This window comes from Neltuma alba, unplaced genomic scaffold, assembly GCF_004799145.2.
Source record: "Neltuma alba isolate B1F8T4 unplaced genomic scaffold, ASM479914v2 tig00012795_pilon, whole genome shotgun sequence".
Classification (NCBI taxonomy): domain Eukaryota; kingdom Viridiplantae; phylum Streptophyta; class Magnoliopsida; order Fabales; family Fabaceae; genus Neltuma; species Neltuma alba.
In genome coordinates, this window is record NW_021637194.1 from 211,791 (window position 1) to 226,281 (window position 14,491).

A 14,491-nucleotide genomic window follows, 5' to 3' on the forward strand; every position below is an offset into this window, starting at 1 on the left:
TGCTGCCCCCAAATGACAAGATCCAAGCCCACCAATGAGCATCAACCACTCACCACATGTTTCAACCTCCCCTCACCACGTCACCACCTCGTTGCCGCCACACTGTCAAAATGATTAATGCCATCAGCGCCTGCCTTACATCAAAAGTGCACCAGTAATTTTCTACTTATCCGATCTTTAATATAAGATTTAATTGTTAAATTGTTTTTATCTTAAATATGAGATTTATTTTTTATATTTATTAATTTTCTTTAAATTATTTATATGAATATTTCTTTAATCATAATTAAATAGGAGAGGAAGAATGATATTAAGAAAAATAATTATGGTATTTTAGAAAAAATGTGTCACATTGCTTATAATTAATTAACTTATTTAACTTTTTTAATTTAATCAAATTAGTTAAATGAGTCTTATATTAAGAGTCATAAGAGTATTAAAATATTAATAATTAATATAATATTAATTTAATTCAATATTCTAAGTGGATACTCCTATATTCGATGCATTAAAGAAATTGTAACTCATCGAGGTCAAAAAAATATTAAGGGAGTGTTTGGATAGAAACCAAATCATGGTTTCAGAAGTGCTTTTACGGATTACGAAGTAAATATGTGGAGGAGATTATCTCGTTTTGCAGAAAAGTGCTTTTAAAACCACGATTTTGAGACACCCAAACAAGCTCTAAATGTAACTTTTATATATGTGCGTGTATATAGAGTAGTGCATCTAACTAGTTTGTCGTTTCTTGCCGCAGATACTTTTTGTTTTTTAAATCTTTGCAATAAAATATTGTGGGACCGTCTTCCACATCAGCACAAGCTTCCACATCTCTCGAACGTGACAATAGGCATAAGGCACAAAGCCACCAACACAGAAAATAAAAATAATTTATTAGATCGGTAGCTAATATGGGACCCACACTTCTCGGAAGTTCCGTGACCGCGACTCGGGGTTTCTCCCTGCTTCGGCTATAAATTTCATTCGTTGCGTAAACCGGTTTCGCCGGTGAAGATAACATTGCTCCTTCGGCGACGCGCACGCGCCTCTGGGAAAATCTGCTTGGTTGGGTTGAGTGATCCCCTGCCACGTCGGATATTAATCCAACGGCTTCAAACGCACATGATGCTGATCATGCGGCGATCGTGTCCGTAGAATAATATTTAGGGTTAATTGCCACGTGGTCTCACTAGTTTCGTTTATATATCTGAAAATAGAAACCAAAATATGAATTTGACCGGATGGAGCGATATATTCTGCGGTCACCCCAGATTCCTTGTGATCGTCATGTTTGCTTTTACCGAGGCCCGGGCAACCGGTCATAGCCAGTCATGAACTTCTTTGGGAAATACAATGTCCTTTTTTAATTAATCAATATACTTGGAACTTAACTTGATGACCATTATTATACTTATTAATTGAAATTGAAAGTGTTGTGAGACAAATGGGCGCACAGAAGCTTGTGGAGAAAGAAATGAGGGCGACACGTGGTGGTGGTGGTGAGCAGAAAAGGTTAAGGGAAAAAAAGAATTTTCCAAGAGTGGGGTTTTCAACGGTGGCGATGCTCCCAAGTTGGCATCAACGATTGAAGGGAACGGTGGGGATGAGAACATGTAAAGAGGTGGAGAATCGTGACCGTCCACGAGGGTTGGGAGTGGGTTTGGCGGAGAGTGAAATAGCGGAAAGAAGATGAGATTGGAGCACAAAAGGAGGGCGCAGAGAGAGAACGGAAGGGAAAGGGGAGAGCGAGGACTGGAGCAGCAGCGACACACAAAAGAGAAGATAAGAAGAAGAAAGAGGAGAAGGCGTAAGATCTCTCAGAATTCTTATAACAAACACTTCTGGCGAAGGAGGATCTTCTTTCTACAACCCAATAAATCCACCTGCGAATTTCGGTGGCCGTGAATCTCTTTACCGGCGATTATGGTTCGTTTTCTTCCTCATGAAAGATGAGGTGAAACTTGTGGTTGTGGTTGATTCGGTGGTGTTTGAGAACCAAGGCGTCGAATGGATAGAAACAGAGAAGCAAGGAGAACAACTATGGCTGCGAATGGTTTGTCCAGAAGAAGGCACAGAAGTAACAGTCTTAGAGACTCTCCAGGTTCTGAATTCTATCAGATCTAAACCCTCTCAATATCTATTCATTTTCTTAATTTCGAAGCGAACCCGTGTTGTTATTCGATGATTTCTGATGGCTTTTGTTTTTATGCCTTCTTTTATCTTGGAGTTGCAGAGGAAGACGGACCGATGGAGCTTCAGGAGCCGTCCAGGCTACGAGATCGAGGGAGTGGGAAAAAGGATCGAGATCGTGAAAGGGACCGAGACAGAGACAGGGAACGCGACAGAGATCGATCGAGTCGCAGCAAGAGGAGGAGAGGGGATAGGTTGATGCACAGCAACAATAGAGAAGACGGTGGGGATGATAGCTCAGAGGAGAGTGTTAACGATGACGAAGAAGACGAGGACGATGATGTTGGCGGTGGTTCAGTGAGAATGCTTCCGCTCAATCCATCGCCGTTGTCATCGTCGTCCATATCGAACCATCGGAAGAGCTTTCCTCCGGCGAAAGATTTTAGAGCACCGCCGTGGAAGGCCGCCGACGAGATGATTGGGGTGTCGGTTCCGAGGAAGGCACGGTCAGGTAGAGTGCTTCGGATTTGGAGTGATCAAATTATCTGTATTGAAATTGATGATCAAAATTTGGGATTTCAACATGTTTCTTCTCCGTTTATTGCTCTTCTCAGCGTCCACGAAGAGATTGCATGAATGTTGGGCTTTGAATGGTGGAATAATTGGAGAGCAATTTTATCGGCAAGCTTCAACTTCTCCGGTGAGAACAAGGGAAGCAGCAATGGGGATGGGGCCTTCTCCGTCTCCGGCTTCGCCATCTTCATCTAATGCTTCGGGACGGAAGAAGATAGTGAGTTCTTGCTGTTCTTCTCTTTCTCCCGTTGCCCTGCAATTACTTGGTCTTGCGATTGCTCTACTAACCAATTCTTTTGCTGCTGCAGAAGCCCAGTGGACCCAAGCTTCGACCCCCAAAGTCCTCATCTAAATCTTCTTCAGCTCAAGATGACATCGAAATAGAGATAGCCGAAGTTTTGTACGGCATGATGAGACAGCCTCAAGGGATTTCCAAGCAAGAAACGACGGCGAACGATTTATTGAAGTGCGATTCCAAAGACATGAATAAATCTTGCGGCGATGGCAAGTTTTGGGTATCTTCACCGATCTCAAACTCACAATCCGCACCGTCTATATCATCATCGGTTCCTCCCCAAAATTCTCGCACTTCTATCACTATCTTATCCACTGTTGGTGGGTATTCTTATCTTTGGAAGTTCAAATAGTCTCTAACATTCTTCTACATTCTATGCTTTCATTTGGTCAGCAAGAGAGGAAGAAAATTCTGTCATACTTCCTTTTTTCCTCCAGATGAAGCTCATATGCGCTTTTTGATTGCACTTTGCAGCAGCACCTAAGAGGAAAAGGCCGCGTCATTTCAAGTATGAGGACGAGAATCCGACGAATTTTACCGCCCGTAATAGCAGCCCCATGACATCAACAACGAAGGCCGAAACTGACCAGCCTTTAAAAGCCGAAACTTGTTCGCTTGATAAAATCGCGGGATCTACATCTGAAAGCGCTGGTGTATCATTCGACTTGGCCAATTCTGAAGTGGTTCCGGCTTCATCGGAGCCTCAACCGGAGCCAATTAAGTTTGAAAGCAACATTCCTTCGGATTCTAAGCCGCTGACAGAAGAATTGGAGAGGCAGGATGCGGGATTGAGTAAGGAAGAGCCTGAGTCTCCCAATAATGAATCTACTGTGCCAAAGTTAGATGACGACCGTGATGATGTGAAAGCGACTAAAGCGTGAGTAGCATAAACTTCGTTGTTTTTCGCTCCACTATTAAACTTTTGGTGAATCTTTGATGTGGCTTGGTTCTTCAGGAATCCAATCATGTCCGGAAGTGGGAACCTGCAAGAAGAGAAGTTGAAGATAGATTTGATGGTAGATTTTGTTTCCCTTGCTGCACGATCGACCTCTTTCCACATTCCAACTTGCCTTTTGCTTTCCTTCTTATTCTTTAATTTTTTTATTCTGGTGGGTTGTTCAGGCCCCACCTCCTTCATCGAGATCCTCTCCAGAAAGGGACGTGGACATTAATGCTGGAAATCCTAAGCCTTTGGCGGCAGACGCTGAACTGGTAAGTGGTTCAGGCCTATGCTAGAACCCGTTCGCTCTTGCGCCAGTTGTGCTTCTGCAGGGGGAATAAATTTATGTTGTCTTTCGGTGCATGCAGGATGCCAAGGCAGTGGGGGTAAAAGCTGATGATAGATCACTGAAAATGGACAAGGATGATGGCGTGGCTGAGGAAACTGAGAAGCATAGAGCGGTTGCAGAAGATGCTGATACGCGTAAACCCGCTACCATTCAAAAGAATACGAGCATGAGCCTACAACTTGATATGGAGAAGGTTGACAAAGATATTGGAAATGTCAATATGGTTGGGAAGAGGCAGCAGCAACATGTACAGAAGCAGCAGCCGAACGTAGAGATAGCTGGTATGTGTAGTTTTTGCTAATCATAATCTCTCCAGTGTTTGCTCATCTGGGTCATCTTATGCGAATTTTTTCTCCTCTTGCAGTTCAATCCAGCTCTGTTCCTCTACCATTGTCTGTTCCGAGTTGGCCTGGCGGGCTTCCTCCCATGGGGTATGATCTGATTAAATATCATTTCTCTCCTGTCTGAACACTTGTTAGCCGTGTGTGTGATATGTTGCTATGTTTTCCTTCTATGGGAGTATGATCCTCTTCTCATCAACAGATATATGACGCCTCTTCAAGGAGTTGTATCCAAGGATGGGACTACCGTATCTTCTGCAGCGATACCCGTGAGTGCGCTTTCTGTAGATATTATATAGTACTGGTTAATATCATGATAGCTTTTTATAATTATTTGACAACATGCCCACTAAATATAAATTTTTGACATTTTCAGCCACCTCATCTGCTTTTTAATCAGCCTCGGCCAAAAAGATGTGCAACCCATTGCGAGATTGCTCGTACTATATCGTATCACCAGCAAATTTCAAGGATGAGTCCATTTTGGCCAGCAGCAGCAGGTTCTGCATCGTTATATGGGACTAAGCCCTGCAATCTCAATGTTGCGTCATCTACTGAGTTACAGGGCAGTGTTGTTAGCAGGGCTCCAAACTCTGCACAGGACAAAGGGCACAGTCTTGCCATGTTTCCAGGTCCCATTGGAAAGGAAAAAGGCTCTCAGGGTGTCAGCATGGAGAGTGCACAGAGAAAGCAAGCGTTGCTTCAGCAAGCTCTGCCAGCAGGAGCACCGAGTAATATCCTGGTACGAGTTCTTCACTTTTCCAGCGGTAGTTATTCCAGTTATTTTTAATTTTAATGGTTGCTTTACTCTTCTTTTGTGAGTAAAATTTTGCCATTTAATGTTTTTTTTTAATAAATTCCAGCATGGTCCTGCTTTCATCTTCCCACTGAACCAGCACCCGGCTGCTGCTGCTGCTGCATCTATTCGACCTGGATCTATTAAGTCTTTGACTCCGACTGGCAATGTAGTATCCTCATCTGGCACATCTAACGCAGTCCCTGCAACTGTTGCTGCTACTGGGGGTGCCACTGCTCCAACAATGAGTTTCAGCTACCCAAATATGCCTGGCAATGAAACTCAGTACTTGGCTATTTTGCAGAATAATTACCCATTTACAATACCGGCACATGTTGGTGGTTCCCCTGCATACCGAGGAACACATGCGCAGGCTTTGCCGTTCTTCAATGGATCTTTCTACCCTTCTCAAATGATCCATCCTTCACAGCTTCAGCAGCAGCAACTTCCTTCTCAATCACAGCAGAATCAACAGGGGCATCAAAATGCTAGTATGTCTAGTGGATCCTCTTCTTCGCAAAAGCACTTGCAAAATCAGCAACAAAAGGCCAATGCTAGTGGCTCAAATGGTGGCGTCGGCTTGCAGGGTTTTCCCGCCTCCTCTAATAATCAGCCATCACAGTCACTACAGCAGCAGCAGAGGCAGCATTTATCTAACCACCATGCTTCTCATCCATCACGACTTGAATCTGAGATGTGTGGTGAAGATAGCCCTTCTACTGCAGATAGTCGGTTGTCTCGTGCTACTATGAGCTTATATGGCCACAATTTTGCAATGCCAATGCAGCCACCTAACTTTGCCATGATGACGCCTGCAACAATTGGGGGTGTTGGTGCTGCTACTGTTGCTAATGGTAGTCACAGTGAAAAGAAGCAGCAGCAGCATATTGGTGCTAAGGCTGGAATTGAAGCTTCTCAGGCATTTGCCATGTCATTTGCATCTGTCAATGGTGCAGCTGCTGCCACTGGCCTTGACCTCTCATCAATACCCCAGAATCATCCAATTTTACAGAGTCATAACTTTCAAATAGTGGCAGCTCAAGCTGCTCAGCAGAAGAAAAATTATCGTGTATCTGAAGAGGGGAAAACAGGTGATTCTTCAAACCCAGATGATGACAGAAAAGCAGTAGGTAAAGTTCCTGCAACCATGGGGCAATCCATTGCCTTCTCAAGGCAGGATGCGTCTGATCCCTCTATATCTGCAATAACTGGTAACACTGTTCTTGATAGCTCTGCTAGGACTTTGAACCTTGGTTCTGCTCCATCCCGGTCTACAGCTTCTGTAATGCCCGCTGGTATCAGCACCAGTGCTGTCACTTCCCAGCAGCAGCTGCAACGAAGCCAGCAACAACAGCCACAAATAATTCAGATTCAAAAGCATCAGCAATTTGTAGCTGCTGCTGCAGCTCGAAGTAAGACGCCATCCACAAGCAACGGCAATGTCTACTCTGATCACCTTCCGGCAGCATCTTCAGTAGCTACGAAGTTTACTAATTCTGTGTCTGCGTATCATCAAAACCTCTCACAAAGCGGCAGCACTGCTGCTCAGTCACCTCAGTGGAAGAATTCTGTGAGGCCAACTGCTTCGCAGGCTCTTCCATCTATGACACCAACACCCTCGGCGTCTGTCAAAACTGTTCCTCAGCAGCAGGCTCGATCTCAGCAAGCTCACACACAGATATCTTTTGCGGTGAATGCAAAATCATCCACTGCAACCCAGGGGCAACCTTCGGGTTCCAACCATTCTTCATCTCCTCCAGTTATGGTCGCTTCACCTACGACTTCCTCGATGTCCAAAAGTGCTGGTAGCCCAAGGACAACATCAACATCAACCGTCAATAAGGTTGGACAGGCCTCTTCCTTATCAACTCAGCAAACCAAGAATTCACAGGCTGTGCCAAGTCGGAAGTCCTCACCTGCTGGTGGGAGGAATATACCATCCAACCTCAGTGGCCCTCAGCTGACTTCGTCGTCCAGTTCTGGGATGAAACCTCAGTTGCCACAACAGCAACAGTCTCAGCAAATATCTAAGCAAACATCACCGCAGTCACAGCTGTTCTTCTCCAATGCTTATGTGCATCCTCAAGGATCACAGTCAAGTAGTTCTACCTCTACAACTTCAGCTGCAAGTGGCTACTACCTTCAACGGCGTGGCCTTGATCCTCATATGCAGCGGCAAAGCCCTTCGGGCTCTACTTCAAGTAGCATGTTGTCCTTATGTCCTGCTGTTACAATTATTAATACCAGCTCTGCCGATTCTTCCAAGGTTGCTGTTAATACTGCAAACAATATGAAAGGTGGTGGCTTACCAACCCATGGTTTCTTGCATCCTGCCCACTTTGCTGCAGCACAATCAGCAGGCAACCACCATCAGCTTGTTCACAGCAGCTTCTCTTACGCTGTACCTGCTGCAGTTCAAGTGAAGCCAGCAGAACAGAAACAACCTGCAGGCGAGTAAAATGGTAGCTCTTTGTTGTTTACGGAGCAAACATTGTGCATACAGCAAACAAGGAGGAAAACCTATCTGAATAAAGTGATGAATTGGAGGAAGGTTCCTGCCGAGAAAGATGAATCCTTTCAATGGAGGCAGAAGTTTTCTTGCTATTTTGCCCTTGGGCGTTCAGGGATGGAAGGGCAAACCCAGCAAAGCACGGCCAGAAGATTCAAATGGCAGTGGGGAAGGGATTTCTCAAATTTTGGATGGAAAGTAAGAAATTTATGGGATGTGTCTGAAGTGTGTAGTAATCTTTGTACACTTGTGTTCATAATCTGACCAAGTTGATCTTGAAGTCGGATCAAAATTCAATTTGTTCTTTAGAGGTGGTTGATGGTGGGGGAGGTTGCTTTGGACGCATTCTTTTGGCAGCTTACTAGAGGATGAAAAATGATGGAGGAAAGGAAGGGCAAGAACCACCTTTCCTTCTTCTGGGGACTTGATGGAAGTCTTCCTACGTTTTCCTTCTCCTCTTACTTGTCCTCTTTATTTTGTCATTATTATTAATTATTATTTGTCTCGTAGACTAGAAAGAGGAACAGTAAACATCTTTCAATATATCTGCAAGGAGGAGCAGGAAAATATGTATCAGATTAGCTCAATACAATAGAATTCCACAATTTTTAGTTCTGTCTCTTAAGTCGCTGTTGTGACTAGGCATTCCTATTTCTTTTCAAGTAGTTGTGGAAGTAACAGCGGTGGAGCAGATGATGCCTTTTGAGGGGTTGGAAGAACCCCATCGTTGTTTTTGCAAAGTGAGTATGAATAGCTATCCGGCAGAGGCAGCCGGTGCCGTTGCTGACGGATATTCAAAAATCTTAAAACGCGGCGTTCCAGCTTTCGGGCATCTCTGGTTGGTTCTGTTTTCTGATTCTGGTATGGTTCAGATTATGGAGTCTCTTGATTTTTCCAACGTTGATTTCACGATGCTTGCTTCTTTTTTTTAGTCAAAATTTCACGATACCTAGTATATGCATTCAGCGAGTCGGTTCAGCTTGTCATTTATTTATAATAGTAATAGGTTTTTTTTTTAATTTTTAATTGATTAGATTAGATTAGATTAGAGGCACTGGAAAGTATACGTGGAATAGCAACAGCGGCGGCGGCACAATATGTGAAAGTGGTTTATTCCGAAAAGTGTGCTTCGCTTTTATTGCGAGTATCTTACACGTGGCATAAGTCTATTATGTAAATATCATCCCTTTGTCTTTTCTATGATTGTTATGATAGCTTATTATCTTAAGCTATTGCTCTAGATCATGTTGAACCTCTGGTCAGGGGAAAAAAAAAAGAGATCATGTTAAATCAGTTTAAACAAAATGCTTACCATACATGTATGATGATGTGTCTATCTGTGGCTTCATCTAGCCGATAACGGGGAATGGAAAGTCCGGTCTTGCCCTTGATAGCATGAACAAAACACCTGGGCCCCACCGAGAACTGAGGCTCTGAGAGCCGTTAGGCCACTCAAAAATCAAAAGTAGCATCAAAGCATGGGGGTGGGTCCCGGGTCCTGAAATTCCCATGTGAGGCTGTCAAGGATTTTGGTTCATTAAGATGTGAGATCTAGGGATAATTTTTCCCACCGTTTTAACCTCTCTTTCCACAGCACCGTTTTAAACCCCTTTTGAAATGAAAAGACCCGAATGACACTGCAACCACATTTTTGTTTTATAATAATGTGCAATGCAAGTGGCAGGAGCAAAGGCAAAGCTCAGCCTCTTGCATATCTATCCTCATCTTATCTCTTGGGAGCTCTTTTGACAATGTGGAACGGACCACCTTTATTTTGCATATTATACAATTTAAAGTCACATAGGTACGCATTGAGCTATGAGGATGACAAAGGCGGAGATTCTTGGACCCCTTCAATTAAAAGTTATAGGTGCTCATGACGTTACTCTTTTTTTTTTTTGCGTGAATAAATTATTTCTTATAAAAAATATTAACCTGCATCCGGTGTTGCTGCCACCACTATTACTGCTCTTATTCAAATAATTGGTCACGATTTAATTAATGATTCATGTTTTGGTGGTTCTCTTTCCCGTATGAATGTGCCCCAACGTGTTTAAACTCAAATATGCATGAGTATTTTTTAATAAATTAATTGCTTCTATCTTTCTGGTTGAGGTATAAAAAATAATGAATTCTGTGAGGAAGGGAAAGCGACATATATGTGATGCAAGTATGCTTTTGCAGCGGCATAGCCATAAAGTGAAAATAATAATAATAATGATAATAATGATGATCATGATGATAATAATTCACTTTTATGTGTTTCTTTTTTTGAGGGGCCAAAATATAGAAAGCAATGCAGATCTTGTTCACTTGGTTTCCCCCCCACTCTTCACAAGCTGAAAAGGGTATTATTTCATTGTCCTCCGTCTGCCCCTCCCCCAGGGACCCATCTATTAATGGAACAACCAAAAGTCCCCCTGCCTCCTTTAACGCCTTTGCCTTAGTCTCCACGGAATAAACTAGTCTCCACGGTATGTTTATTCTGCACAATTTTAACATAGCATAAATCAAAATGTGATAAAAATTATCTTCACAATCTCACATAATAATAAATGTTTTGTAAACAAGATTTCTTTCACTCTGGTCCCTCGCATCCCTCAACTATCTCCTCTCCTATTATGTAACCATTCACTATTGTTCTCTTAACATTGTCTTTTCGACTCTTTTATACATTCAACTGTGTTGCATTAATTTAACCTCATAGTCATATTAAAATTGGGAATCTCTTGCCATTCTTAGCACAGGAAGGTAAGTAAGATGTGTGGCGGAGGGTAAAGAAGTAAACCTAAAAGTAGTAGGTAGTAGGAATAAACTAGGAAGAAACAATCTCATTGAATATATTATGAGATAGTATGAAATCTAAATTGAAGGGTCCAAGCCTTTAGGCTTACAGGTGAAGCCACCAACATAATATGGTGAGAATTAACAAGTACTCTTTCGCTCTTTAATATAAGACTCATTTAACTAATTTGATTAGATTAAGGAAGTTAGGTAAGTTAGTTAATTATAAGAAAAGTGATACATTTTTCCTAAAATACCATAATCATCTTTCTTAATACCCCTCCCTTTCTTCTACTTGTTTATGGTTGAAGGAGTATCCACATGAGTAATTTAGAGAAAAATGATAAATATGAGAAATGGGTCTTATATTTAGAACTAAAACCAACTCAAGAATTGAGTTCTATATTAAGGATCGGAGGAATATATTCAAAAACATGACATTGATTATAGTACAGATACATACCCCATGAGACAGCAAATTGTGGGAAAATAACTGAGGCCATTTACAGTTAGAGATGAACCAGTGATGTGGGATTGGAGTTGCCAAGTTCTATTGCTCAACAACTAGTTTGCCTTGGACCAAACTCAAAATGGGGTGGCGGGTTCCTCCTTTTTTAATTCACAGTGGGCTCCATGCTGCTATATTATTATTACTTTTTTTTTTGTGTGCCCACAATATAATATAATTCTTCCTATAACAAAATCTATCACCACGCTGTCCTCCATAATTTATGGTGCCATAAATTGGGTTGGTAAGTCTGTTATTTAATAATATAGATATAGTACCAAGCGGGATGTGGTTGACCATCACTGTCCCAGAGCCAGAGGACAGCGCATAATTAATGCTTATCTTGACTGCTTTGGAGAAAAATCTTTCCGATTAGACTTCTCTGTCTTTCAATTTTTATATTATGTAAATTATATTTTAACCGTTTAAATTTATTTATTTTTAAAATTTAAACACCTTTACATTTAACTATTAAATTTACATCATTAACATTTAAGCATCCATTCATTCAAAAGAAAAAAGAGAAATCCAAGGATGGGGGGAAAGAGGTGAGAAGCTCATTTCTCCTTTTCTAATGTGAACGAATCATTGAATCCATTAGAAAAGGAGGAATGGAAATGAGTAAATGATAATTAGTCAACTGAAATTGAGCTTCACTCGATGCTGTTTTGACTCTTTCCCACTCATTTTCCTCCTTTCTTCTCTCTTTTTTTTCCTTTTCCCTCCCTGAACACTTCTCCCTGTATTTCAACATGGAAATCAACTTGCAAATTACCCAACAATGACTTTGAAGGGGCAGGAGGCTCTGTGGATATGATTACAAGTCAGGGCACCCACTCATCGTTCCAAGCGATGGATTCAAATTCTGAAACAAAAGGGAATTTACAGAAAGCTAACCTCCAAAGGAAAAAGGCAGACCAATTTCATGCATAAGAAGTTGCAGAATACTAGTAGGGACAGAATTGAGGGTATGAGGTGAACAGAGATGGCCAAATTTGCCCCCCAGAAGTGGACCTTCCACTCTAGGATTTGAGATTATTCGGAAGCACAAAAGCCAAAACCAGAAGCACCAGAAATGAGAAACTGATTCAGGAATGAGAGGAGGTACCTTTAAACGTGCTGTTCTCCCTCGAGCACCAATCGAAACAGAAGAAAGAGGGGAGAAGGCGATTGAACAGGGAAAGAGACAGAATCAGGAGCAAAAGAGAGAAAAAGAGGCAAGTACAAAGCTATTTGATCCATCTATGTTCCCAAAAACCGGCTTTGATGCAATGCACCTTTTTCACCTCACCTCTTTCCCATCTCGCGCTGTTCATAAAGAAGAAGAGAGAGCATAAAAACAAAAGATAAAGAGAGGAAAAAAGGGTGTGGGGTTGTCTCCTACTGTGAGTAGCGTTTGCTGGTTTAGGATTTCTTTGTTGTCTGAGGTTCCACGCCAACACTAGAAAGGCCCCACGTGAATAGAATCCCACCGATATTGCAGAAACGTCGTTATAGTCGAGAAGCGATAACAGTATAGAAATAAATAAATAAGTAATAAATGATAAGTAAAGGAGGAAGATAATTTAAAAGCAGGGAATGGTGGTCCCTACCAGCAGGACCTGTGCAGATGGCGAATGCGATGATTACGATGTTGATGGGCCCTACCAGTTCCCGCGTTCTTCGTGCTACATGGACATAGGACCATGACAGTCCTGTCCCTTTACAGTACTGTCATCGATTCCCTTCGGTTCCCCCTACGGCCCCGTTGTCATTTAATTTTACTCTTTTCCAACCCACTTTTTTATTAGTTTTCACCCCTCAAACCCCCGCCGGGGGCAAAAAACCTTGAAGAATTGGGAAGTGCCCCCATATAGCAGTATATTTCTTATATTGCTGTAAAAAATTACAACTTTAACATTATTTAATTTAACTAGGGAGCTTAACATATAAATAGGTCATTTTCCCTTAGGCGGCAGCTTCTGGTCTTTGATAACTAGATGGGTGGGGATGGCAAGTTTTAAGTTGTAACCACAAATGAAATCTAACTCGCGAAGTGCGATGAAGTGTCAAATAGATTGCACAGTACGCCCAAAAAGTGGCGTTGGATGAATGAGTTGTTGCCTTTGGAATTGAATAACCTCTTTCCTTTTTGATGGGTTGTCCCTACTTCCTTTGGTGGTGTTGTTGGGTTGGCCCCCTCCCGCTTCACATCCAATTCCAAATCAAATGAATGATATCTTCCTTTCCCTCCATATGGACCCCACTCAAATAATTGTGGAGCTTCCTTGTCCTTCCATTTCCCCATCTACTAAATCTTGTGAGCTTTAACACTCAAAAATAATCCACATTCGTCACTTTAGACATTTAGACTTCCCATCTCCATCACTCCAGAACATTTCCCACCTACATTTTCCCAACAAAGTTCCTGCTTTTAACGTTCTTAGATTTCAAGTACATCTCTGCTCACCACCAGTCAATTTTGCTGCAATATCAGATATCTTTGCTGTAATTACCTGAACTTGGAAGATGATGGTGCCGACCTCGGCGTATTGGAGCAGCAGAGCAGTTTCTCACCAAGTTGAAGTTTTGAACCTAGCTGAGAGTGAACTCGAGTGAAAGAGCTTTGCCAGGTAAGCCGGGCATAGACCCTGGTGCAAAAGGCTGGGCTCAGGTGTGCTTAGCATCAATGGAAATTTTCGCTGATTAAGGTATATATTATGTGAAGGATGCGTTTCAAAATATCCTGACACCTTTGGTCCTTTAGATGATCTGCTTTCGGCTTCTGTGGCACAACTTATCTGAGCTTCTTTTTTGTATTAATTAGTAGGTCATTATTTAATGATTGAGCGTATGAAAAATCTGGAGATTAACCATGGTGATCTTGTTCTCTGTGCTTCCTTTCTTCTATGTGATTGTATTACTTGCAGTTAAATCTTCCTAGTCGGGTCACTAGTGGTCAGTGCATCAAACTTTTAAATATATGGTTCATTCAAGCCTCATTTTGTTTATCTTTTTGGTATGTCCTGATGAATTGGAATATAGATATCATTCTGTTACTTGTACAGAAATGTCTAAACAACTGAGAATATATATATATATTTATTTATTTATTTTTCTGTTACAAAATGGAACGTACAACACAACAAATACTCAGCCAGAGCACATCCTTGGGAAGGATATTCCATGTAGCTCGTGGTTGAAATATGTGCAACCTTAATGCTGAACCTGGGTTCACCGGACAATGTCTAAGTCTTATTAATAAAGTTGACCAACACTTTCGAGAC

General features: G+C 41.9%; 1 protein-coding gene across 2 annotated transcripts; it reads left to right on the forward strand.

Moving 5' to 3' along the window:
• The first annotated feature begins 1,740 nt into the window (after positions 1-1,740).
• Positions 1,741-8,558, forward strand: LOC114731007 (protein TIME FOR COFFEE-like). Of its 2 annotated transcripts, none has more exons than XM_028918127.1 (12): positions 1,741-2,101; positions 2,234-2,641; positions 2,745-2,920; positions 3,012-3,318; positions 3,473-3,875; positions 3,954-4,014; positions 4,121-4,210; positions 4,307-4,568; positions 4,652-4,718; positions 4,831-4,897; positions 5,005-5,370; positions 5,492-8,558. In XM_028918127.1, the coding sequence occupies exons 1-12, from the start codon at positions 2,008-2,010 to the stop codon at positions 7,880-7,882; spliced, it is 4,692 nt and encodes a 1,563-aa protein (XP_028773960.1). In that variant the 5' UTR covers positions 1,741-2,007; the 3' UTR covers positions 7,883-8,558. The 2 variants fall into 2 exon arrangements, with proteins under 2 accessions (XP_028773960.1, XP_028773961.1); XM_028918128.1 differs by having other exon boundaries at positions 3,476-3,875.
• Positions 8,559-14,491: the final 5,933 nt, after the last annotated feature.

Coding starts and splice junctions, on each gene's coding strand:
- LOC114731007 (XM_028918127.1), top strand. CDS start 2,008: ATGGATAGAAACAGAGAAGCAAGGAGAACAACTATGGCTGCGAATGGT. Junction 3,319..3,472: donor CACTATCTTATCCACTGTTG/GTGGGTATTCTT, acceptor TGCACTTTGCAG/CAGCACCTAAGAGGAAAAGG. Junction 5,371..5,491: donor GAGCACCGAGTAATATCCTG/GTACGAGTTCTT, acceptor AATAAATTCCAG/CATGGTCCTGCTTTCATCTT.